The sequence below is a fragment of the Cervus elaphus genome, chromosome 20, assembly GCF_910594005.1.
Source record: "Cervus elaphus chromosome 20, mCerEla1.1, whole genome shotgun sequence".
Lineage (NCBI taxonomy): Eukaryota > Metazoa > Chordata > Mammalia > Artiodactyla > Cervidae > Cervus > Cervus elaphus.
The window spans coordinates 131958224-131984952 of NC_057834.1; the positions used below are offsets into that span (position 1 = coordinate 131958224).

General features: G+C 51.5%; 1 protein-coding gene across 2 annotated transcripts in view; it reads left to right on the top strand.

Moving 5' to 3' along the window:
• CSMD2 (CUB and Sushi multiple domains 2) overlaps nucleotides 1-26729 on the top strand; it is a 684323-nt gene that overhangs the window by 386775 nt on the left and 270819 nt on the right. For both annotated transcript variants that reach the window (XM_043878199.1, XM_043878200.1), the window contains exons 11-12: nucleotides 9703-9806; nucleotides 13119-13231. In XM_043878199.1, coding sequence (XP_043734134.1) covers nucleotides 9703-9806; nucleotides 13119-13231 — 217 coding nt within the window. The remainder of the gene's footprint in view (nucleotides 1-9702; nucleotides 9807-13118; nucleotides 13232-26729) is intronic.

Genomic DNA, 26729 nt, shown 5'->3' on the forward strand with positions numbered 1-26729 from the left:
CAGAGGAAGAGAGTGACAATGTAGGAGAAAGAGGATGGGGAATGAAGGGTCTGGAGTGAATGAGAAGCAGATTTCCGAGCATGCAGCAGCTCCTTTCACAAGAAGCAGGTGAAGAAAAATACTGTCGTGAAAAGGGGCTGAGAGTTTTGCCTGTAGAATATGTGTCTATAGAAAAGGACATGTGTCTCTTCTAAAAAAATTTTTGTGTGTGTGGCAAAAGTCACACAGTATAAAACATACTATTTAATCATATTTATTTTATTATTATTTAATCATATTCTACAGTTCAGTGCAGTAAATACATTCACATGGTTGTGCATCTCTTACCATCATCCATCTCCCAAATTTTTCACTATCCTAAACTGAAACTCTGGCCCCATTAAACTCTACATTCCAACTCCCCCTCCTCACCCTCCACCGCTGGCCCCTGCTATCTACCCGTGTACTTTCTGATTCTATGAATTTGGCTATTCTAGGCACCTCGCATAAATGGAATCAAGCAGTATTTGTCTGCACCTACTGTATATTGGGGTGCATTTTTAAGGTTAACTTAGTATGACACATGTCCCTTTGGTCTCCTTATAATCAGGAAATGATTACACATCCCTGGCACCTGTGTATATGTGTGGACATTTCATCTCCCTTGAGGCTGAGAGGGAGCTGGGAATGTTCCAATGACTAGGGCCTCCAAGGGCAAATAGAAGGTCCAAACAAGGTCCAGCCGTGACCTGGCGTGGGAATGGCCGAGAACCTATGTCACGATGCCAGCCTTGACTGAGCGCGGTGGGCTGAGCAGCTCTACGCTGTGGGAACAAGAACTGACGGTCCCATTGCAGAGGCCGGTGAAGGGTATGTCTCTCCTCGGGGAACTAAGAATAAACAATGGACACCACCCCATCCATCCTCCCAGAAGTTGAACAGATTCAGGGAAATGAGGAATGGCAGCTCAGAGCAAGTGAGGCTGGCCTGTTCTGCTGGTTGCCCAGCTCCACCTTCTCCCTTGGACTGGGATGGTCTGGAGAAATGGGAGTCCTGCCTCGGCCAGTTGGGCTATCTTAGTGTTTGTAGTCATTCTGCCCACAATAATATTTCCCAAATTTGATCAATCATCAGAAATACCTGGAGAGAATTTAAAGACATAAATTCCAAAATCCTTTCCTCAAAGATCTGATTAGTAGAGGTGAGATGAGAACCTGGAACTTGCACTTTTAAAGAGCATCCTTGTGGTTCTGACCAGCTCAGCTTATATGACAAAAAACAACCCCTTTCGATCCCAGCAAAGCACACAGGGCCCTCCTGCCTGCCTCTCCCCAGGCAATCCTGGCTTCAGCCACACTGAGCTCCTGGTTCATAAACACAGCTGGCCCTTTAAGACCTCTGTCCAGCACATCCTATCCCAGTGTATCTGCCCTTCTCCTCCAAGCAAATTCCTGTCCCCCTTTGAGACACATTTCAGATTTCCGCTCTGCAGAGAAGCCTTCCTAACGCCACCAGGTCTTAGTCCTGCCTCTGTTCCTCCAGCACTTCATCAACCTCTTCTGTTTTGTGCATATGACGTTGCACTGGGTTTAGAATCTCTTTCCCCCATAGCTCAGGAGAGCCCCAAAAGCAGGGGCGGCATTTGTTTCTCTCTCCCACAGTTAGCACCGCAGCCGGTACAGAGGAGGAGTTCCGCAGGTGTTTGGATACATTACTAAGTGCTGGAGGAGACCTGTCCCTGGGTCGGGTAGCTCCTCAGGTTCGGCCCCACCCACACTGGGCCCCAGAGCCTCCTCCTGTTAGGACCTTTCAGCTTAGCCTCCGAAAGGACGTGGCTGATGAAATTTTCATGGTCAGAACTGAAACCCAGACCTGAATCAGTGCCCCCCACCTGCATACATCTGCCTTCCTTTCACAACTTCTCGGTATGAAATCAGGCCATGTGAGGCAGTTTGCATACAATCCTCGCTGCGTTTGATCAGGACATTAATCCACCTGTGCTAGAAAAGAAGTAAAAGGCAGGCAGGAGAGAACGAGCGAGGTGGGAGGGAGAGGGAAAGGAAAGTGCGTTTCATGAACTTCAAAGCGGACGAGAACAGTGTTTCGATGATTCGCTCCTTGGGGATTAGCCGTGTCACTCTTCCCTCTGAAAGAACTCTCCTGGCAGCCATCACTCTCTTGTGCAAATGTCAGGAACCCCTGTGCTGGCCCATTGTTCACTCATTTATTCATTCAGCAAACATTTACTCTTATGTGTTCTGTGCTGGGCCCCGTGCAAGACGCTGGCTGGTGATCAAAGAGGTTTTCCCTAAGTGCCCCTGCAACTCATTCCTCGTGAGTGGGTGGCTCTAGAGGGACCCGTTCAGGGCCTCCTCCAAGTCCTCACCCAGATCCCTTTCTTCTTCACAGTTGTCCTCTCTTCCCAGCGTATCTTGGCATCCCCCTTCCCCTGGAGCTGGCTGTGGGTTCCCACGCGCCTTCCTGTTTGAAGACAAAGCCTGCCCCCTCCTCTAGATGGGATTTTGTGCCCCTCACATCTGCCACATCCCCATGTTGCCCTGACTTCAGCACTCATCTCCCTGTGCTGCGTTCCCCATGTACCCATGTGTCTCCTCTTCTAGGCTGTGAGATCTCGGGGTGGTATTCATGTTTGTCTTAGCTCTGTTGCTTCTTCAAAGCCCAGCACTTGGCAAGGGCATATTAACAGTTGAATAAATCCATCAACCAACAAGTGAATGAACACATGAAAGGGCTTACTACTCTCAGAGCCACCAAAATTCAATTTGAGGTACTGACCAAAGTTCCAGAACCTCTGAACCTTCTCAGTCTTTGCCCTTGGGCTTTTCTTTCAAAAGCATTTCTCAAAGATGCTGAAGACTTCTGCTTGAATTCTTGAGGGTTCAGGCCAGCCCTTCCACCAGCCTCCCCTCTTCCCCCACCAAGAACCAGTTCTCCAGCCCTGCCCTGGGCCTTCAGCAAGACCCCTGCAGGAGTCACCATGCAGTCCATGCCCAGAGAAAGGGAATTCCCTTCCTTTCTTGGAGCTAATAGTCAGGCTGCCCCAGGGCATTAGGAACCCAAGGCAGAGGGTTGGGGAAGCCAAGGTCACCCCTCAGGAGCCAGTGCTCTGAGGAGGAATAGGGAAGCAGGCCTGGAGCAGAGGATTGAGAGGGGCTCTGACTAGGTGAGAAGGGCCAAGAGCAGGTCATGAAAAGTCTAGGGTTTCCATGCCAAGAAACTGAACTTTATCCTGAGGGTCAAGAGCTGATGAATTTTTCTATGGTAATGAAAGCCTTTCTTCAGAACCCACAGTCATTAGGTTATGATTGGCTGTGAGTGGCAGAAGCTCTGCAAAAGCTTATACAGAACACAGATTATTTTCCCCACATAGCAGGGGTCCAGAAGTGAAGACTCCAGGGCTGGTTTAGCAGTTTTCTCAGTGTCTTGAGCACCTCCTCTTTTCCCCTCTGCCTTTCTTGGCTCCTATCCTCATGATCACAAGAAGGCTGCTCCACCTCTGTCCTCACATCTGTATTCCAGGAAAGCAAGGAGGAAAGTGGGAAAATGCCCTGAGGACTCCTCAGCCCCTGTCCCATTACCTGGAATCCTGTCACTTCCCTATCCTTAGCTCTACGCTTAGCCAGGCCCATTGCCACATTTCAACAGCCAGCATTCTATTAAGAATGGTAAGCAGTGGGAGGGACAGTGAGTGAACCGTTATCTGTGTCTGTCACAGAATCCCAACCACAAACTAGATCCAAAGGAACTGCCTTGGTTGGAGCAAGATCCAGGCCATTCTGGTCTTTTCCCACCTTTGTTTGTGCCCCTTTAGTATCGTTATGGAACCTGGGGTTCCTGAGAATGCAGTTGGAAAACCACTGCTCTAGGTCAGAGGTCAACAAACTTTCTGCAAAGAGTTAGATTATAAATATTTTAGACTTTGAGGACTATGTGAGGTTTTTGTTGCACATCCTTCTTTGTAGTGCTTTACTTCTTTTTTAACCCTTTAAACATAAGAACACTTCTTAGCTCAAGGTGCCAAACAAAACAAGCCTCAGGCCTGATTTGGCCCAAGAGCCATGGTTACCCAACCCTCACTCTAAAAGGGTCATGAGGCACATAGTCTGGGGTTCAGAGTGAAGGATGGGCAGCAGACTAGAGCCTCACTAGGAGGCGATTATAGAAATGCAGTCACTGGACAAAACAATCTCAATCTATATCTATTGGCACTTCCCCAAATATGCCTAAGAGCTGTCAGATCCTCTGCAGCCACACTGAAACCTTGGGCACAGGCTGACAAGACTGGGATTCCTGTCTTTAGCTGGTCCTGGATGATGCTCAGGAAGCAAGGGATGTCCTCCGGGCCCAGGGTGGGCACCCTCCATGGTCCCACCCCCATCCACCACAGTTCTTGGGAAAGGCAGCAAGGTCCTAAGGGGTGCAGTCTCCAGGACTTGACTCCCTCCACCACCCTGCAGTGAACACAGGCTCAGGCTCCCCGAAGCCCTCCTGCCGCTGCTGGACCCTGGACCAGCCTCCTGCCAGGTCTCTCTGCCCCCAGCCCCTCCCTCCTGAGTTACAGCCTCCCACCATCTTCACCTGCAAGTCCAGGCTACCTGCTCTGGCCTGCCAGGCAAAAGCCAACTGCACACTCAGCCAGGCTGCGCTGTCCTCCCCTCATCTCCTCAGCTGCCCTCCCTGGTCCTCGTTCCCCGAGCATCTCTGGGATGGAGCCCACCCTTCTCTGCCTGCAGGGCCCAGCACGCCCACCTCCTCTGTGCGGCCGCCTTTCATCTCTCCCTCCTCTGCCATCCTCCAGCACTTTGCATCTGTACCATGCCCTTGGCATTTAGATTCTGCTCCAAATTGTCAGACAAGTGAGATAACTTACAGGCTGCAGCTAGCTCGGTGCTTGGCACATGGCAGGTGCTCAGTAATTACATCCTAGCAAAGGATTCTTTTATTCATTTATCTAATAGGTGCAAATTGGGTGTCGGAGCTGTGCACACACGTGCCTCTTTAATCACTCCTGTTTCATGTGCTGCCACTCTCCTGCCTTAGAAGTACACTTTGCCGGCTTCACTCATCTGCATGTTAGTTAATGAATCATTACAGGATCGTGTCTTTAAACAAAGGCCAGAGAAAAGAGGGAAACAAATGAAAGCACCAGCACATTGTGCACCAGGGGCCCATCCCAAAGCTTCAACATTGAGTGTTTTGCGCTGACTGCTCGGGGTAATCGGCTTCCACGTTGGGGTCAGATGCTCTAAAATGCAGCTCACGTCAATGGTGCTCTACTCCGTGATGTGAAACATTTTATGGCTCTGGATTCTGGCCTGCAAAACAATGTTTTCCCATCACGGGCATAGTAATCACATACTCCCTTTTTTGGCACTGGCTTGGTGACCTGGGGCTTCCTGGAAGGGGTGATGGTGGCAAGAATGTACAGGCAGGACCCTGACTCCTCCCTGCGGAGGCCAGGCCCCTGGGTCTGCAGAAGGCACAGCTGGCCTTAGAGTATTTTATGAGCAAGTGTTGGCTGAGCTGCTGGGATCCAGAGAAAGAGCTTAGGGAAGGTTGAGAGGATAAGTCATGGCCCCCATCTTACGGATCTGAGACCTCCCTGGGATGCTGTGAGACAGTAGAGAAGGGTGGTAAGGGCCTGGCCTCTGCCCAGTTCTACCACTTAGCTGTGTGATCTTAGGTGAGTTGCCTAACATAGCAAGATGGAGGTCTTCACGGTGGCCATGGCTGTTGTGAGTCTCACGTGAGCTGATGTTTGTAAAATACTGAGAACAGTCCAGCACATTATAGGCGTCAGCTCTTGTGGTAACAAAATCTCTCAAGAGAAGATGATCAAAAACTGTGATTAAGTATCTCAAAGAATCTCCTAGACCAGGGGTCGGCAAACTACCACCTTTGAGCCAAATCCAGTGTATTGCTTATTTTCGTAAACTAAACTTCATTGGAACATGCCACACTCGTTGGCATACATATCAGTGTGTACGTGGATCATGGCTGTACACGCCACCTGAACGTATGCAGCCATGGCTGTGTTCATGCTACGACAGCAAAGAGGGTTTGTTGCAACAGACAGCGTATAAAATGCTCAGGTGCAAACACTCATTACCTGGCCCTTGACAGGAACAGTCTGCCCACCTTTGTTCTAGATGGTGCCTCGGGTGAGAGATCCAAGAGCCTGGAGATCCATCCATGCCAGAGGCCCAGGAAAGGTTTGGAAAGCATCCTCCCATTCAGCGTGGGCTGAGTGCCTGGCATGTGCCTGGTGCACTGACAGGTTCTGGCAGGTCAAAGGCCATGAGACCTGGCCCCTGCCCGCCAGGAAGTCCATGACATAGTGGAGGACCAGGTAAAGAGCTCAGTCACAGCACCGCAGGGAGAAGAGAGGGAGGGCAATCAGGGAGCCCTTGGACAAGAGCTCCAGGATGTGGAGACGTTGCTGGGGGAGCCGGGGGCCAGAGAGGGGACTGTGCAAACCAGGGTCATGAATGGGCTGGTGTGAGAGAATGCTACACAGGCAGGATGATGGGATGGCAGCAGGGAGCAGGAGCCAAGGGTCCTTCCCTATGTACCAGGCTGGGAAATGGCAACATCATTCTAGGGACAGTAAGAGATAGGAAGCCAGTTCCAGCCTGAGCAGATGATCCAGTGATGATTGGGCATCAGGGAACATGGGAAATGAACTTGCCTACTTGGTGGGAAAGCTAGAGGGACTAAGGCTCCCCCCCGGCTCAGTGGTAAAGAATCCACCTGCTACCCAGAGGGATGGGATGGAGAGGGAGATGGGAGGGGGGATCGGGATGGGGAACACATGTAAATCCATGGCTGATTCATGTCAATGTATGGCAAAAACCACACAATATTGTAAAGTAATTAGCCTCCAATGAATAAAAATAAATGGAAAAAAAAGAAAGTTGAACCAATTAAAAAGAAAAAAAAAAAAAAAGAATCTACCTGCCAATGCAGGAGATGCAGGTTTGCGCCCTGGGTCGGGAAGATCCCATAGAGAAGGAAATGGCAACTCACTCCAGTATTCTTGTCTGGCGAATCCCATGGATAGCGGAGTCTGGTGGGCTACAGTCCATGGGGTCACAGAAGAGTCAGACACTACTTAGTAACTAAACAATAATAACAAAGGCTTCCCCACTCACTGTAGATTGCTCACTGGAATACATGTCTATATAGCCAACAAGGATTTTTATTAGGAGGGTCTAGTATTTTTGTTGAAACTATCTGAGAGTCCCAAGCAGGAATCCTCTCCTCGTGATACTTACCCCCAGTGATTGGGGTGCTCACTACCTCTGAACACAGTCCTTTTCATTGCGGTACAGTTCTGACAGCCACAGAGTTGGTTTTCAGTGCCTCTCATCTCCACCTTCTGCCCCTGGATGGGGCCAGGCAGAGTTGCTGCTGCTGCTCCTGCCTCCGCCCTCGAGTCTCTCTCCTCTAGGTCAGTACCTCTAGTCCCTCCATCCCCTGTTTTCTAACAGCCCCCAGCCACTGCCTGCTTCAGGCCCGCATCCTCCTTTACCCACACCACTGTACAGCCCAGACATTTTCCACCAGCCCTCAATACTGTTTCTCCTAAAACAAACATCCCACCCCACGCCTTTACTTACATCTCTTCCTGATCCCCCCTTGTCTTGAGGACAGAGCCCGAGTCTGTAATACGACAGGCAGCGCTTCCTCATCCGGCTCCTCCTGCTTGTCTCGGGTCCCCACCCTCTGCTTCCCTCTCAGCCACACAACTCCAGATCCACCTGGAGTTTCTGGACAAGTCCTGCATCCTGCACCTCCGCGCCTGCTCATCTCTCTGCTTGGATCACTTTCCCTTCCTTCTCCATGTATTGGACTGCTCCAGCCCACCTCCCAACCTCAGCCTGGGCTTCACGTCCTCCAGGAAGCCTCCTGTGGCCTCCTCCCAGCCAGAGTCACCCGTCCTCCCCGTCCTGTCTGCAGCTCCTCTCCATGGGTCCCAGGCCCGGTGCCGAGAGCCCAGCACGGGCAGTGCCGGCTCACACACAAGCACAGCAGAGGGTTCCTTCCTGGGACCCCGAGAGCACCCTAGGGTGAGGCTCTGCTGCGCTGTTTGGTCTGGACAGCAGAAGCCTGCACGGCCATAGGAAAAGCTAACAACGGGGATTCTTTACTCCTCGAGTTAGCAGAAGAGAAAGCAAAGAAGCACTTTCTGCCTCCCTACAGGGAGACTGGAGATCTTCATCACACTGAAACCAGACTGAAACAGACAGAAAGAGGACCAGCTGAGATGCTTAGGGGAGGCGACTCTGAGCGTCCTGTCTTCGTGAAAGGCACCACCACCCACCACCCCGATTGCCCCAGCCGGGAATCTGCAGGTCATCCCAAACCACCCCTCCCTCAGTGCCCACATCCATCAGTCACAAAGCCCCAAGCACTCCAGGACCTGACTCTCTCTTCCGTCTGCATCACCCTCCTGCACTGCTCACCACACCGCCCCTGCAGCCTGGAGCCTTCCTCACCACCCGGGCCCCACTGCTGCCGTGTCAGTTTCCACACAAGCCTCCAGACCAGCGTTCTCCTCCAACACCTGAGCGTCCCCGTCACCCACTGCGGACAGCGCTCCTGACGCCGCTCCCGCAGAAGGAACGCAGCTCTCTGGGGCAGGAGGGGGCTATGAGAACCTGGCTGCAGGCAGCCTTCTCAAGTTCTAGACATTCCTGAGTCACCTCCTTGCCCTGAAAGCCCCATCACATTGTCCCCCCAGAGTGAGGCAGCTGGCAACTATGTTCTGTTTCCAGATCTGCACTGATAGACACTGAGCGCTTGTTCTGGAATGTTCCATCTCTGCCACAGCTCAGGCCTTCTGCGCCTGACCCCTGCCTCTCCCAGCATCCCCCTTTGACCTGACAGTCTTCCAGAGCTGTCAGAACTCTCAGGACCCACCCCACCCTCATCACAAACAGTCTCCCAACCTCGCCCCACCGCAGGCTGGGTGAGCTGCAGGCTTCAAGTAATATCTGTCACCTACACACTTGGTGTCTAGGGTGTGTAGGTGTGTGAAGTGTGTAGGGTTGTGATTATTAGTTTTTTTCCTCTCTGCCCCCTCACCTACGGCAGGGATCATGTCATGCTGACCACTGAAACCCTGCCTCCTAGGCTGGCACGTGGTGGGTCTTTAGTATATATTTGTGGCAGGCAGGACTAAACCAAGTAAGAGAGAAGAATCTTGTTGAAATGCCTTTCCTGGAACATTCATTTATTCCACAAATAGACAAAGTGCATGGAGAAAAGCGGGCACAGGAGAGGCTGAGAGAAACTTCTGCAGGTCCCCAGGGACCACATAGCTGAGATTCCACATGTGGCCTGAAAATTTGCCACCAATTCCACAGGGATTTCTGTGCGTGAAAGCATGAAGGCAGAGTCTAATCATCTTACAGTTGGCCAGATGTGCCTGGGGTTGCCATGACAGCCCCCAGAATTGTCCAGATGTTCTGTGATCCAATTTGGAAAACATCAGGGAACCCCAGAGACTGTGTGGCCCAGAAGAGAAAAAGCTCACACTCTGAAAGGTGGCCGGGAAGTGCTCGGTGTGGATGGAGGGTTGCGTGGGGTGTTGTCACGGTGCTCTGAGCATCGGGACATGGAGCTTCTTGCTATCTTTGAGGCCAAGAAAGGCTCTCCCGGCGGCCCCTGCCTGCTGCCTAATCCCTGCTCCCTCCGCAGGTGATCAAGCTGGCCTTCGAGGAGTTTGACCTGGAGAGGGGTTACGACACCCTGACGGTTGGGGACGGCGGGCAGGACGGGGACCAGAAAACGGTGCTCTACATGTGAGTGATGCGGAGCATGTGGTGGGCAAGGCAGGAGCACGTGTGCCTTGGCTGAGGGCAGTGGGACGGGCCTGCTGAGTCTTCCTGCCACACTCGCTGCCACCTTGCTATGGCCAGGACAGGTGGCCTCAGCGCTGCTGCTTTCAGCAGCAATCCTTCCATCTCTCTCCACTCCTACCAAGGAAAACAGGACGCTTCTCATGAGGAAAGATCAGGGAAGGTGTGTAGGAGGAGCAGCCTCTTGGGGAGCCAGGGTAATAGAGATTTGGCGTGTATGCCTGGAGCATTGCAGTTGGCTGTGTGCATCTATGTAGACCCTGCTTCTGCCACCAGGAGTTTTTCCTCAAGGCCGTGTACATCTGTGGCGGCCTGACTTCAGACAGAGGCAGTGGAAGTGTTTTGCTAATTTCCCTGCATGCTCAGAACTGTCTGGGAGAAGGATGGTTTCCGGGAATTGGGACCGCATGGACGTAGTGACCACATATTCTGAGCCCAGAAAGGTTAGAATGACATGGTCTAGTCAAGGGAAAGGATAATGTTGGGTTGTCCCGGGTTTCATTACACCAGGTCTCAGCTGTTGGGGGCCATTTGGCTCCTCTGTCCACCATGATTAGCCTGACTTGAAAGCAGGAGTATGTTCCTATTCAGTGTGTGTGACCCAGAGTCCGACAGACAGACAGACCTGACCTCGTCCACCTCCCCTGCCAAGAAGGAGGGGAGATTTCACATACATTCGGTGACTACTGTGTGCCCAGACACATCAGTTATCTCATTTAACTCCCACAGGAGCCCTGTGAGGAAGGTGCTATTATCCCATTTAACCGATGGAGAAACTGAGGCCCAGGGGGTACAAAGGTGGTTGGTGGCAGAACTAGCACTTGAGTTCGTGTCTTTTGATTCTGGTCAAGGATAGCATCCCATGCTATTACCATACACCCTCCCAGCCAGCACCCTCTGCTCATAATGCTGAGCAAGAAATGGACATTCTGTAATAGCTGGCTTGTCCAGAAGCTGTTCTGTCCTGGGTGCTTCTCATACCTCCCCACATCTACCGGGAAAGATCCTATTAGTGCAGTTGAATGAGGTCCCCTAGCATGTTAAGTGACATGGCTGGGATTTGGGATCTCTTGAGAGAAAGGAATGGGATGTCAGCCTGAAGGGCAACCTCCCTACTGCCTACTCTCCACTGTAGTTGTCAGGCTTCTCCAAAGAAACAACCAGCAGGATTTAGGCTTCTCCAAAGAAACAACCAATAGGATATACTTATGAAGAAAAGGATTTATTATATGATAATGGGAACTGACGAGCCCCAAGACCTGCAGGCTGAATCAGTAAGCTGGAGAGCCAGGAGAGCCGATGATGGCATTCTAGAGCAAAGGCCAGCAGGCTCAAGACCCAGGAAAAGCTGAGGTTCAGTTCAAGGGCAGGGTGGGAACAGACACTGTCCTAGCTGAAAGTCAGGCAGGCAGAAAGCATTCTCTTTCACTTGGGAGAGAGTCCACCTTTTTGGTCTACTCAGGTCTTCAACTGATTGGATGAGGCCCACCTTCACTGGGGAGAGCAATCTGCTTTACTCAGTTCCACTTTTTAAATGCTAATCTCATCCAGGAACACCCAGAATTATGTTTGGTCAGATATCTGGGTACTCTGTGGCCCCATCAGGTTGTCACATGGTTTACCCATCACACTCAACACCTCCCCTCTTCTCTGCATCCCCATCACTCACCTGCCCTGGTGTGCTGACCTGTGTGGTACACCAGCTCAATGTACCCAAGAGGCCAGGATCCCACTCTGTCTCCTTCATGCCCCAGTATGCTTTGTCATAGAGAAAACCTTAGAACAGCAGAGCTGAAAAGACTGGGGGATCATACAATTCAACCCCTCATTTATATGGGGTGAAAAAGCTCAGAGAGGCTCAGCCACTTGCCCAAGGTCCCACAGCAAATGAATGACAGATCCACAGCTTGTACCCAGGTCTCTGGACCAGTCTAGCTTGAATGAGATCCCAACAAGTTCTGTAGCAGCCCAGGGACTCTCCCACCACCCTCAGATCTCTTTAGTCCAATGTCAAGTTCAAAACTTCAGGAATGATGTGTGGCAGGGGCCATCACAGTGTTGTGAAGTGATTGTCCTCCAATTAAAATAAATAAATTAAAAAAAAAAACTTCAGGGAAACAATGCAAAATGATTCCTTTGTTGTCATCATTGGGTCATGCAAAAGAAAAGCAGAAGCCTGTCTTCTCCCTTACTCACTACCATCCTGGGGTCATTCCTTACTCATTGCAGAATGTCAGGGTCCCCATCATTGCAGAATGTCAGGGTCAGGTCCCCAGGCCAGGGATGTCACATGGGCCAAGCTAGTGTATGCCAGGCAGTCTATCCCTGCTCCATCCCGACGGCATTCATGTTGTACCGATCATTTCTCTACAACCAACTCAGGCCCCCTCAAGCTTTGAGACCCTAGGGTGGAGCAGAGATTAGAGCTCATTAATCCAACCACCCCTCCCCAGCCCCTCACACCCCATCTGTGCTGAAGATTTGTCTGGTCTCAGCAGAAGAAGGAAGTCAGGTTTCTTCTGGTACCCCAGCCTACGCAGTGGAATCTGACCCTGCCACTCTCCAGTAGGCTGATCTTGGGAAAGCCACTGCCCATTTTGTACCTCCGTCTTCTCATCTGTACGATGGGGGTAACACAACTCCTACCTCGCTGGGCTGTGGGGACACTAAATGAGATAATGGAAGGGAAATGGTCTGGCTTGGGTAGGTGCCTGGTGAATGCGAGTTGAATCAGACTCCTCTCCATGTCTAAACTTGCTTTTTCAGAAGCAGTGTTGCCCATGGTGGGGGCTGCACTTAAAGCCTCACTTTCTCATGCTGGAATGGGAAGACATGCCTCATTAAAGGGAGTGTCTGGGTTCCAACTGGGAAAATGGGTTTCTGTCTGTATCTTCCCTGCAGTCCCGTTCACACGAAAGGTGGGAGGTTGCGGGAGTGTAGACATTCCCCTCGATTGGACCTGGCTCCAGCCATCCCTCCCGATGCAAGTGAGGCTGCAGATCTCTCCCCTGAGCCCAGGGGTCTGGGGAGGGGAGTCGCGGTGCAGAAGCAGCTTGGCCTGTGCAGAGGGGAGTGGTCATGCGTCTCCCAGCACGTGAGCACGTGCTGCCAGGCTCAGTGCCCACAGCACTGGGACCCAGGATTCACACGAGTGACCCTGGCTCCTCGATGTGCCTTTAGATGCCATCAGTGACACAGTCTTTCTGTTGGGGTTCCACGGTGGGTTCACACCTCTAAATGTCTCTCTCCCGACAGCCTGACAGGTACGTCGGTCCCAGATCTCATCGTCAGCACCAACCATCAAATGTGGCTCCTCTTCCAGACAGATGGCAGTGGCAGCTCCTTGGGCTTCAAGGCTTCTTATGAAGGTAACTGATGCCGTGGGGGAGCCAATGAGTCAGACACTTGGGGGCTGCTTTAAGTCAGCAAACCCTGGGTTCGAATCTTGGCTCTGCTCTGTACTAGGTTCCTCTCCTTGGACCTGTTATTCGACTTCTCTGAGCCCCAGCCTTCTCCTTGGTCCAGTGGGTCTCCTTGGCTGTTTTGAGGATTATCTGGGGCCAGTCACTTAAAGTGCTGGCTCCCAGCACCAGGCACACACATCAGTTCCACCCCTGATTCACACCTGGCCTGTGTAGACCTTTGCAAGTCCTCATACTTGCTTACTTTTTGAAATCTTTGAACTGGAGACAGTAGCTTCCCAAGCTACCCTATTTGGCTGTCATGGTGATGAGTGACTGTATGCACAGGGCTAGGGCCAGACACACACCACTGGTGACCTGAGGAGGGTGCAGACGAGGGTGACCTTCATCTCTTGGTGGGAACAGGCACTGAGGGAACAGCAGTCTGGGCTCCAAGAGATATTGTCACGATCATTCATCTTTGTATACAGCCAAACCTCCTGATGGCAGATGGCTGCCAACGCAGATCCCCACAACAAGATCCCCATCACAACACCCCCAAGTCTTTTGGAAGGCCTTGTTAGGTACCCGACCCTAGACTAGCACTCGGGGAACAGATGCAGCAGATCTAGACCTTCACCGTAAAGGACCTGCATGGTCAGAGGAAAAAACAAATGAGCTATCTTTTTTTTTTTTTTTTTTGCGGTATAATTGCCTTACAATATTGTGTTAGTTTCTGCTGCACAGTGAAGTGAATCAGCCGTAAGCATACATATATACCCTCCCTCTTGGACCCCCCTCCCACCCCACCCCCATCCTACCCCCTAGGTCATCACAGAGCACCAAGCTGAGCCTCCTGTACAAATAAGCTATTATTAAAGCAAGATAATCATCGCCAGCAGAGCCAGTGGGAGCATAGAGAAAGGCTGGTCATCCTTTCCGGGGTATCAGGAAAGGCTTTATCAAGACAGTGAGTTGTCGGTCTAAAATGACGAGGGGGCTACCAGACAGGGGGCAGCTGTGGGGGAGAGGGGCATCCTCCCACACCTCATTCAGAGATGGTGTCCTTCTCCATGGGACCCTGCGCATGCTGCGTGTGTGCATGCATGCTAAGTTGCTTCAGTCATGTTCAATTCTTTGCCACCCCATGGACCAGAGCCTGCCAGGCTCCTCTGTCCTTGGGATTCTCCAGGCAAGAATACTGGAGTGGGTTGCCATGCCCTTCTCCAGGGGATCTTCCCAACCCATGGGTCAAACCCACATCCCCTGCATTGCAGGCAGATTCTTTAGCCGCTGAGCCACCTGAGACGCCCACACAGGTCCCTGTAGGGGGAGCAGCTCCAAAGGTCTCTCACTGCACTCAGGCTGCCTCACACCTCCCGTGGACCAGGACCTGGCCTCTGTGACCCAAATGGGTACACAGGGACTGTACTCATCTCCTAAGGGCTGCCCTAACAAACCACCACCAACTGGGTGGTTTCAACAGCAGAAGTTTATTCTGTCACAATTCTAGAGGCCAGAAGTCTGAACTCAAGGTGTCAGGAGGGCCAGGCTCCCCATGAGATTCTGGGTAGACCCCTTCCTTGCTTCTTCCTGGCTTCCGGTGGTGGCCGGCGATCCTTAGCTTGTAGCTGCATCATTCTAATCTCTGCCCCTCATGTTGCACGTCCCTGTGTGTCTCTCTGCTCTTCCCGTGGAACATCAGACATACATCAGACTCACCGTCTTAACTTGATTACTTCTGCAAAGACCCTATCTCCAAGGAAGGTCACATACACAGGGGCCAGGGGGTGAGGATTCTGCACATCTTTTCTGGAGAACACGATTCAACCCATAACAGGAGGCCACTCCTTATTTCCTGCAGGAACACTGTCACACCTTGATGCCCACTGGGGTCGGGATGATAGAGGAACTGTCCTCAAAATAGGAAGCACACCTCTGAGTGAGACAGACCAGCAGACAGAGAACTGGATGACATGTGCTGAGTTCAAATCCTGATTCTGTCCCTTTCCAGCCTCTCCAGGGCTCTGTGTCTTCATCTGTGAAATGGAGATAATAACAGGCCATTGGGGACAGTGCTGCAAATTATAAGGTGATGAGTGAGTTAACTAGTGAGTGAGTCCAACAAAGGTCCATCTAGTCAAGGCTATGGTTTTTCCAGGGGTCATGTATGGATGTGAGAGTTGGACTATAAAGAAAGCTGAGAGCAGAAGAATTGATGCTTGTGAACTTTGGTGTTGGAAAAGACTCTTGAGAGTCCCTTGGACTGCAAGGAGATCCAACCAGTCCATCCTAAAGGAGATCAGTCCTGGGTGTTCATTGGAAGGACTGATGCTGAAGCTGAAACTCCAGTACTTTGGCCACCTCATGCGAAGAGCTGACTCATTGGAAAAGACTCTAATGCTGGGAAAGACTGAGGGCAGGAGGAGAAGGGGACGACAGAGGATGAGATGGTTGGATGACATCACCGACTCGATGGACTTGGGTTTGGGTGAACTCCGGGAGTTGGTGATGGACAGGGAGGTCTGGTGTGCTGCAGTTCACGCAGTCGCAAAGAGACGGACACGACTGACCGACTGAACTGAACTGAAGTGAGTAAGTACAGAGGTAGTTAAATGAATGTGCTCTTCTGGCACATAAAGTTATATATATGCAGGAAAGAGCCCCAGGCAAGAAATCAAGAGACCTTGATTCAGGCCCAAGCTCTGCCACTCACTTCTTTGGACATGGGAGTGGATTTAGACTCAAAGTTTCTAGGTTTCCCCATTTCAGCAGTTGCATAGATGTTTAGCAGTTACCAAAAGTGGGGAAGAATGATTCTGTGCCATCCATCTTCCCAAATCTTTCTACCGTATTCCCAAATCTTTTCATATCTTATTCATGGCTTGAATAAGACCAAAGTCACATGAGTTTGAGATGGATGGTGGTCGCTACAGTCAGCAAACAGCAGGCAGAAAGAGCTCAACAGGGTGGAGCAGTTGGCTAAAGTACCAGGATAAGATGAAATGGGGAGAAATTTCAAGTCCTGTTTGAATGTTCAAAAATTGGCTGCTAGAATTTTTCCCAGGGAGTGAGTGACACTTTATTCTATTCTGATCAGGCATCAGAGAATTGGGCAGAGGTGTGGAGACCCCAGCTTGAGATGGATAAGGAGAGGACTTCAAGTCAAACCCAGTGAGAAAGGTTAACAGCCTCCTGAATGCTTTTTCAGAGAAAAGTGGACTCAGGGGAGACTTGAGAGCTGTGTCCAAATATTTGAAGGGTTGTTACGTGGGAAAGGGGAATTGGGCTCGTTTGGTGTGATTTCATTTTAAAAGAAGGGGACCCATCATTTGTGGAGAGCCTATGATATACCAGAAGCTGACCATCCATTGTCTCATTGAATGTTCATTGCACAAACAGTGTCACGTAAAGACTTGAGATCCCTTGGGGACCACTCACTTATAGGGGTGGGGATGCCCAGCAGGGAGGACCCTGACCCTGCCTCCATCTCCCCCTCTCCTCCTGTAAGCCCTCGTTTAAGAGGGGATTTGTGGCTAAGCACTAGCTTGAAAAGTACCACTCCATCTCATTCCATAATTGCAACTCTGTGATGATGGCTGCTCTTTTATAGTAGAGGAATCAGAGACTCAGAGGGTAAGTGACCTGCCCAGGGTCATACAGAAGTGTGGGACCCGGCAGAGTCGAGATTCGACCCCGGTCTCTCCGACTTCAAAGCCCATGATTTTCCTCTTATACCAGGAGCCCTCCAAAGTTGCAGAATTGCAATTCCTTATAAAATCGTTATGGAAGCCAAAGCTCTGCCCTAATCAAGAGGGCCACATATCGTGAGCCTGGGGTCCTTGTTACTAGAGATTGGATGAGGTCATTTGTCCATTTCACTCAGTATTGATTGATATATGACCTGTATGAAGCTGGGGGCTGAGGTTACAATAGGGGCACATAGACTTGACCTAAAAACATAATGCTATGTGACCGCTGGTCACGAAATAAGTGTGGGCCAGAGGACTTCTCAGAACCATGACAGAGTAGGAAGAGAGAAGAGAGTCTGGGCATCTAGAGACCTCACTAACTCACAGGGGCTACCTCAGTTCTGGGTGCAGAGGCAGCAGGTTCCGTGAAGATAGAACGGACTCTGGACTTGGACCCGAGCTGCTGAATCCCAGCACAGCCCCAGATGTATGACCTTAGGCAAGTCATACAGTCTCTCTGAGCCTCAGGTTCCCCACTGGTGAAATGGAGGCAATAATGTCGACCGTATCACACTGTTGTGCAGTGTTATGAAACGAGATTACAAAAGGCTCCTGGCACATTGCCGGGAGCATAGAGGTGCCGTGCCCTGGGGGCCAAGAAAGGCCCTGATGACCACTGCCCTCCACTCTAGGGTACATCCTCCTCTGCAGGGACACAAGTCTCTCTGTCTGTCCCCCAGGTGTCCCCAGCTTCCTCGGATAGCCCTGGTCCTAGGTCCCTGCCTCCCCCTCACTCCCTAGGCTGGCTGGGAAAGGAAGTCATTCACGGTGGCTATGGTGAAGCTTATGGAGGCAGAAGTGGCAGAAGGCAGACCCTTGTCTCCAAGGGTCTCAATCAAGGTTTCAGAAAGAGTTGGCACCTTGTCCAGCAGGAAGAACCCAGGAAGGATTACATGTTGGGATGGGCCTGCCTTTCCCTTCTTGTCCTTCCACCTTTGACCTTGTGTTTGAGGGTCTCACACCTTCATGCTGAGTCAATGCCTTCTTTGTGGAAGAGGTGGGCGGCTGAGTTCCCTGGGGCCCCGATGTGACTGGTCCCTTCCCATCTGTTCTGGGCTTCTCTCCCTGCCACTTCCTGGGTCCTCTCCTCCCTGGCTGCTCCCTCTCAGCTCCTGCATGGTTCTCTCAGGGCAGGCGCTTCTCAGGCCCTCAGCTTTCATCCTCTTTCTAGAACCTTCCACCATTGATCACATCTACTCCCATGGCTTCAACCTAGCCTGAACCCTGGGGACTTTCAAATCTGCTCCCCAATAGACATCAGTCTACTTGTGACACATCTTACACAGCTTCCCCCTTGGATATCTCGAGCCCATCACATCTGGCTTAGGTCTGTTCTGGCTGCCATAACAAAATCCCAAAGACTGGGTAGCCTAAATAACATAACTTTATTTTCTCACGATTCTGAAGGCTAGAAGTTCAAGGTCAGGGTACCAGCTGATGCAGTTTCTGGTCAGGGCTGACTTCAGATGGCTGCCAGATGTCTTTCTGGCTTGCAGGTGGCTCCTTCTCACTGTGTCCTCAGAAGGCCTTTCCTGGATACGTGCACATGGATAGGGAAGAAGAATGCAAGTTCTCTGCTGTCTCTTCTCATAAGGACACTAATCCTGTCAGATCAGGGCCCCACCCTATGACCTTGTTTAACCTTTAGTATGTTCTTAGAGACCCCATTTCCAAATACAACCTCACTGAGGGATTAGAACTTCAACATATGAATTTGGGGAGACACGAGTTTTCAGTCCATTAACACCATCCAAAGCCAAGCTCTCCATCTCCACGCCCACCCCTACGCCCCCGTCTCCCCTGTCTCCATACCCAGCGCCACTACCCGCGCCGTCACGCGGCCTCCCTTCCACTTCCTCCTTCTGCTGTCTCTGACTCAGTCCCCAGATTCTGTCAGCTTTCCCTCTGTCACTGATGTGACTGAGGCCTTCATCACCTCTCCCTCCACCCCAGCCTTCTGCCTCATGCAGCCCAGTGATCTTCCTAGAATCCAAATCTAGCATGGTTCCTGCTACATTAAAAAAAAAAAAAACCTTTTTAAAAAAATATTTATTTACTTATTTGACTCCATCAGGTCTTAGTTGCTGCACACGGGATCTTCGTTGCATTATGCAGAATTTTTCGTTGCACTTTGAGGATTCTATAGTTGTGGCACACAGGCTTAGGTGCTCCATGGCATGTAAGATCTTAGTTTCCTGACCAAGGGTCAAACCCACATCCCCTGTGTTGCAAGACAGATTCTTAAACAGTGGACTGCCAGGGAAGTCCCAGATGACAACTTCTCATTGCTTTCAGGATAAAGCACAGTCATTCACATGGCATCCAAGGCCCTCTTTGATGATCATTCCAAGCCAAATGCTGGCTCCTATCAAAGCCCATTCTAGGCAGATGACAGGTTATTAATGTATCTGGTCCCACAGGGCCTAGCCCAGGGCCTGGCACAGTCAAGCACCCTTCCTCTATACCCTCTCAATCCCCTTTGGCCTGCTTTACCACCTCCCAGCACTCAGGTGCCAAGAGCCCACATTCCCCACTGTCCGCATAGGCTCTGGGGTCAGACAAACCCAATTTACAATCGAGTTCTGCCACTGGCCATGTGTGTGATCTTCAGCCAATCCCTCAGCTTCCCTCAGCCTGAGCTTTCTCATCTGTGAAGAAGGACTGATAAGCATTCATCTCATAGGAGTCTTGAGAGAATTCCATACAGTGATGCCCCCAGCATAGGGCCTGTGTGGTGTGTGTGTGTGTGCACTCAGTAGCCCAGTCATGTCTGATTCTTTGTGATCCCTTTGGACTGTAACCTGCCAGGCTCCTCTGCTCATGGAATTTTCCAGGCGAGAACACTGGAGTGGGTTGCCATTTCCTACTCCAGGGGATCTTCCTGACTCAGGGATCAAACCCTCATCTCTTGCACCTTCTGCGTTGGCAGGCAGATTCTTTACCACCAGCAAAGGGCCTAGCATTTAGGAAACACTCAGCTTAGAAGCCTGCTCCCCTCCCCTGGCTCCATAGTCCTGCAGCTCTCCCTCCAACCTAGACTCATGGCCCAGAGCTTCAGCATTACCTCTACCCCCATCTTAGCCTCCTTTTGTCCCAACTCTTAGGAAATTCCATACAGGACAGGACACCTTGGCTCAGGAATGGGAGGTTGGCAGGGATACAAATGTTCCCGCAGGTGGTATGGGGCATTTGAGGCCGGAAACCTCTCCTAGGCATACCTGACCCCATCAGCATCAATACCCCTTGTGCCCCAGTTGAGGTAGAGAGAAGCTTCCTTCGGGTAGGCAGGTGGTACCGCAGTATCACCATCCCCTCCCATTAAAAGTTCAAGCCCCTGGGTGGAAAAAGTTGAGGGATTTATTTCCCAGAAATTCTTCTTGTTCTGTTTGTCACATCCCAGGTTGGAGTCGGGGAGGGGCCTCCAATTCCGTCAATATCCACATCCTCAAATCTTAGAAACTCAGGCCCCCTCCATGAGGGCAGCCAGCTGTAGGAAGCGCATTCACAGTTGCAATTGCTCTGCTTCCCAGCAGAACAAGAAATATTTAAGGAACAGGCAATTAGCACTTACCAGAAACATTATAAAATTACATACAACTTGCTAACAAGTTTTAGCATCAATCTGGGAGTCTCCTTGCTTCCTGACTTGGAGCCTGGAATCTGGCAGCCTCATGGGGAATCTAGGAGACTGGCCCAGAGGTGGAAGGAGCTAGGACCTTGACCCTGGAGATAAGGAGGATCAGGGCGGTAGCAATCATGTAGGAAGGATGCCAAATAGTCCAGGGGACTCACGTTGGAAATAAGGTCACCTGTGCATTCAGCATTGTTTAGGTACCTGTTATGTTACAGACACTGTTCAGACTGCAAGGAGATACAAGGGTAACAAGACAAGCTATGCCTTCACGCAAGTCACAGTCTGTCTTCACTAGAGTCAGAGGAAATGGGGTGTAGCAAGGAGGGGCCACTAACATTACTCGAGGGCATCAGGGAAGGCTCCCTGGAGGAGCTGGTGTCTGAAACTAACACTTGCTTGTAGAATGGAGAGGAGTTGATCTGACATCCCCAAGGGAGAACAGGCTAACTTAGCAGACACATCCCTAGGGTTGAAGCTCACACCTCTGCAGAATAAAGTCTGAGAGCAAGCAGGGAGAAGGTGGTCAAGTCTAGCCCTCTGCAGGTGATGCCCCTTCTCCAGAACTGAACACTGGCGGGGGCATCGGGGGACCCCTGCAAGAGATGGCATTGGAGCTGAGCTTGAAAGGAGGCCGAGGGTGACAGCCCAGCATCTTGACTCTGCTCCTTTCTGGACCCCGCCTTTCCTCCTTCCAGAGTGCCAAGCACATGGCCATTTTCAGCCCCAGGTCTATAACTTTCAGGACCTCTCCCTCTTCTTGCTTTATCCCCATAAGTTCAAAGGCCCAGACTTTCCAGTTTCGACAAGGAATGACATCAGGCATGGTCCCAAGATGCTCACTGAGTTTCCCTGACACCCTTAAAGCTTCCTCAGTCACCAGGACCCAGAGGTTTGCTAGGGGTGGTAAACAGCAGAGGATATTGCCCCGTTAAAACTTGGCAGGAAGTAATCTGCCAGCAGGGGCTTCCCTAGTGGCCCCCCTGTAAAGAATCTGCCTGCCAGTGCAGGAGACGTGGGTGCTATCCCTGGGTCAAGAAGATCCCCTGGAGGAGGAAATGGCCACCCACTCCAGTATTCTTCCCTGGGAAATCCCATAAACAGAGGAGCCTGGTGGGCTACAGTCCATGGGATCACAAAGAGTCAGAAATGACTTAGCAACTAAACTACAACAATCTGCCAATTGAAATATATTCTTTGAATATATGGGTTTTTGCAGATGGCAAGCTCCAGTTTGGGGCTGATACAAATAGTATGGGGCAACCTGGATATTCTTTATGTTTATCTTCACCCGTATTTACCATATTCACCCCTGTTTCCCAACCTCCTTCAGCCTGTGAACACACCCATAACAGTGTGATGGAGGGAGGAGATGGGAGGGACGAATGTCACCCACCACATCCACCCACACCTCCATCCCATTCGTGAAAAGTGTGTGCAGAGACCAGTGCACAGATTTCCAGAGACACACGTACAGGTGCACGCTGCCTCTTGCCTGCTTGTGACCTTCCCATCATCAGTAGAAAAGCGGAGTAGGATGTGGTTCCAAGGAAATCCATGAGATCCAGGCATGCCCAGGGGTCGTCTAAAGCACCAAAAGTGTCCTGGTCACCTGTCAGGAGCCTATGCTGGTTGAACAATGGGTCTGGAGCCCTCAGGATGCCTAAGGCACTGTGTTTGCTTCTGAAGATACAAAGAGCAGAAGGGGTGGGATTTCTGGTTTTAAGGAGCTGATCTGGACTCTTCATGGTCTCCTCAGACCATCTCTCCAGGCTCATCTCTTTTCATCCTCACCTCCTGCCACATTGAACTTCTGTTCTTCAAAATGAAGAAATAAATAAATTGTCCAAGGGGGCTGGGAGTGACACAGAGAGAGAGCAAGAGAGCAAGCTAAGTCTGCCTGAATGATTCAAGGGCACATCCCCAAGTGGGAAGCACTTGAGCTGACACTGAAAGAAGATTCTTTGTCTGACAGACAAGCAGGGGGTGTTCATTAAGGAGGAGCAGACAGCAGGTACCAACTTAGAGCCTTGTGAGAGCCAGCTGGAATCTGCCAGCAACAGCCAGTAATGACCTTGAGGAAACACCTCCTGGTTACTGGTCATGTGCCACATGCTGGACGTTTTGACAGTTGTCTTATATACACATACTCATTTAATCCTCAAAACAATGCTGCAAAGTGGCTCTTATTATTACCATTTCCATATTACAGATGACAAACCTAGGGCTCAGGGAGGATAGGAAGTGTACCCAAGGTCTGCTCCTTGGTGTCAGGGCCAGGATACAGACCCAGGACTCTCTGACTTCGGAGCCCTCACTTGTCATCCTGGCATTATTTTACCTCCCTGCAGGTGGCTCCTTTTTATGGTATTTACATCTCAAGGTAGAAGATGGACAAAGATAAAGCCAGGGTGGGAGGCGGTAGGCAAAGGTCCTGCCATGCCACGGAGTTAAGGGTTTTCATCTGTGGATTATGGGAAGCCATGGAAGAATCAATGAGCAGGGCACACTAATGATCAGATGTTTGTTTCTAGCGATCTCACAGTGATTTGCAGAGTACAGAGTCCAGGGGAGGGGCAGGGGAACAGTTTTTGCTTGATGACACGCCCCAGGTGAGAAATTAAGAGAAGTGGGCTGAGGCAATGAGGGATGGGGTGGAGAGCAGACGGTGCAAGGAGGAACCACCAGGAAGTGGTCAGCAAGGGCCGATTCCCCTGTCTGCCTGGGAGACTTCCGTGAAGTCTTTCTGCTTCTCCCAGCCCCAGCCTGAGATCGGAGCGGCCTTGCTACACCTGCAGGGGTGGTGTGATAAGGTGCATCCCAGTGTACACTGTCACCGTCTCTAGCCCCACCTGACTGTGAGTGGGCCAGGGCAGGGGGCCGCGGGTCGGGCAGTTCTGCATCGTTAGCGCTGAGCGTGGCGTTGGCACAGTTCCCGTGCAGCACACATCAGCCGTGCTCCCACATGGAGCAGCGTGCTCTCTGTGCTCCAGGCACTGTGCTAAGTGATCAACAATGCATAACCCAGGCCCGCCTCTGCAGGGCTTACGTTTCAGGGGGCGGGGGGGAGAGGAGAAACGAGGAGGCCACTGGAGGCCGGGGGGCACCAAGGGGCGGTGACGTGAATCCGCTTGTTCCTGACGCCCCAGAGACAGGAGGCTCCAGGAAGGTGAAGAGGTTTGCTCTTTTCTTTCACTGCTACACGTGCAGTGTCTGGAAAAGTAACTACTGAAATGAAGAGAGATACTTACAAATCAGTGCACAAAGGAAAAGACCAGAATGCCAAGACCGCAAAAGAAAAGGGAACCATCTCGGAAGCCTGGTTAGGGAAAGAGCTCGGAGGAGGTGACGTCTTAGGCTGAAGTCTGTCACGTGAGCAGTGGGCCCTGGGACATCAGGGAGGAGAGAACGCTGTAACCCAGGCCAAGGGGACAGGGAATCAATGGAGGAGCGAATGACATCCCACCCCATTGGAAAGACAGTGAATCCTAGCTCACACTCACTGCCCCCCGTCCCTCTGCATGGCGCTCCCTTCTTGGAGCTCATCAAGTAGTGAATTTATAGAGACACAAGACGCAGCTCCTTTTCTACAGATGTTGTCATGAAAGAGGATTCCAATTTGGTATTAGAAATGGAAAAACCTGGGGAGAAGATGGTACGGTTGATCACCGACGATAGGGATGAAACAGCAGAGAAGGGGAAAGCGAATACGCAGGTGGAGATGGAATTCTGAGGGTCTTTGAAGCTCGCATCTGGTGTTCGCCAGCTCACTTCTGGTCGGCAGAAGGAGGGAGGGAGACAGATACACACTTATAAAATGGAATTCTATTAAGCCAGATAACAGGAAGCTGCATGCATGATCTTCTCCAAGTCAGAATTTGACTTAGGGATCCAGTTCTGGGCTCTGACCTCAGATTTGGTCAGCATCAGCCAGGAGGGTCAGGTTCTCATGCCTTTTCCGGCAGGAGGGCAACAGAGACTTGGTTTCTGGCTGTTTTCAGCAGGAGTCAACCCTGGGTTTGGAGGGAAGGTCTAGATCAAGACATCGGGTGTCTGAGGGCCAGAAGCCAGCCTGCAGCCCCCCAGTCTTCCGAAAGGCACTCTCGAACCACCCTCTCTGTTCTTCCTCTCTCCCCACCCAATCCTGATTCTGTAGTCTGCACCTCCCTCTCTTCAATGTCTTGGACCTCTTCAGCAAATGCACCCTTAAACCTGACTCCCCCCGAGGTCACCATTCCTAGGAGCCCTCTCCAGAGCGGGCAGCTCCTGTCCGCAGACCCCATGAACCTGACCCTTGAGAGGTGGGCTCGTGGGCTTGCTCTCCAGTGCCTTCCACCTACGTGCACACCCTTCTGCTTTGACTCGGGCTGTCTCCACCTCTCCTGCTCACTCCCTCCTCGTCCAGGTCGCCAGCCTCTTCCTCTCCATCCTGAGTCTCGCTGTCACCTTGCTTTTCCATTTCTCAGCCTCCTTACCTCCTGTGGGTAGGGACCTTGCTCTCCGCACCTGTGAAGCCTCGATTCCACTCATCCTGCTCTGAAGCCCCTTGTGCCTTCTGCTCCTCCACCCACTCCTCCCTCTACTCCGTTCCCATCCTTCTCTCGGCTTCTCCATTCCCCATCCCCTCCTCTTCCTACTCTGTTCACTTCCTTCCACCATCAGCCTTGGCCCCTAGCCTCACCCATCAGCTGTTCTTCAATCAGTAGCCTCACCTCCCTGCCCACTGCCCTTCCTTTTCTCCACGTGCACGTGAACCAGTATACGAGGGCTCTGGGACAAGCCACACGGCCCTGCTCACGGGTGTCCCTGTAAACTAGCGTACCCCGTCTGTGGACCCGGGGCCCATGGCCGTGCGTCCAGCCACGATTCCTCTTCTCCAGGGTACTGTGGCAGACTTTCTGCTCAATGCTGCCTCCTTTTCCCCACGAGTGGTCCCCCGCCTGCAGCAAACATCACGACCCATCCTCCTCCTCCGCTGGCAGTGTAGAGCCTGTGTCATCACAAGAGCTCCTTCAGCCTCCTGCTCTCCTCCCTGAAAGGTCGCTGTGGTCACCTCTGCCCTCCCCCCGTCACGAGGGAAGGGGAGCTTCCTGATCTCTAGGGCAAGCCCCCAGCGTGCCCTGGTCCCGGGCCTCTTGCCTTCTCCAGAACCTCACGCTGTCACCGTCCATTTCAGCTGACCATTCAGTGTCCCTCGTTCAGCCATATTCTCCATCTCTGTCTCTCCCTCTCTCCCCCTCCCCATCATGTAATTACAGTCTAGTTTATTCAACTTTAAAAACCCTGCTCCACTGCCCCCTCAAGCCCACAGTCCTGTCCTCATAAGTTGCCACCTGACTTCTCGCTATTCGTTCACTTTGAAGAAGTGCTTTCTTCACGAGTCACCTCCTCTTTGTGGATCACCTTCCACGTTAAAATCCACATTGAGATGCCTAGTGAAATGAAACCCTTTCCCGAGTCCCCACCCTCTGCCATTGTCTGCACTCTGAAGTCCAGTCTCATCAGCAGGTCGCACAGGCCCTTTTGTGGGTTGGCCCTGGCTGCCTCTTCCGGTCTCATATCTCATCACCTTGTGGAAAGTACTCATGCTTATAGAAGGGCAACGTGGCGTGGCGGTGAAGAGCCCTGGAACCATACAATCTGGGTTTGGACCTTAGATCCACCATTTCCAGGCTATATGCTGCTGCTGCTGCTAAGTCACTTCAGTCGTGTCCGACTCTGTGTGACCCCATAGACAGCAGCCCACCAGGCTCCCCCGTCCCTGGGATTCTCCAGGCAAGAATACCGGAGTGGGTTGCCATTTCCTTCTCCAATTCCAGGCTATATAACCCTGGGTAATTGCAAGACCTCTCTGTGCCTCGGTTTCCTCACCTTTAAAATGGGGATGGTAGTACCTAGCTCACAGTGGCACTGTAAGGATGAAAGGAGTCAACCGTAGGTAAAATGCTCAGAGCGGCCGCCAGCACATAGGGTAGTTAGTTCTAGAACTACTAATTCGTTGTGATCACAGAGATGAGTCACCATCACTGCCAGTCTTGCAGTCCTGCCAGCAGTCTGACCCCTGTGACTCTGCACCGGCTCC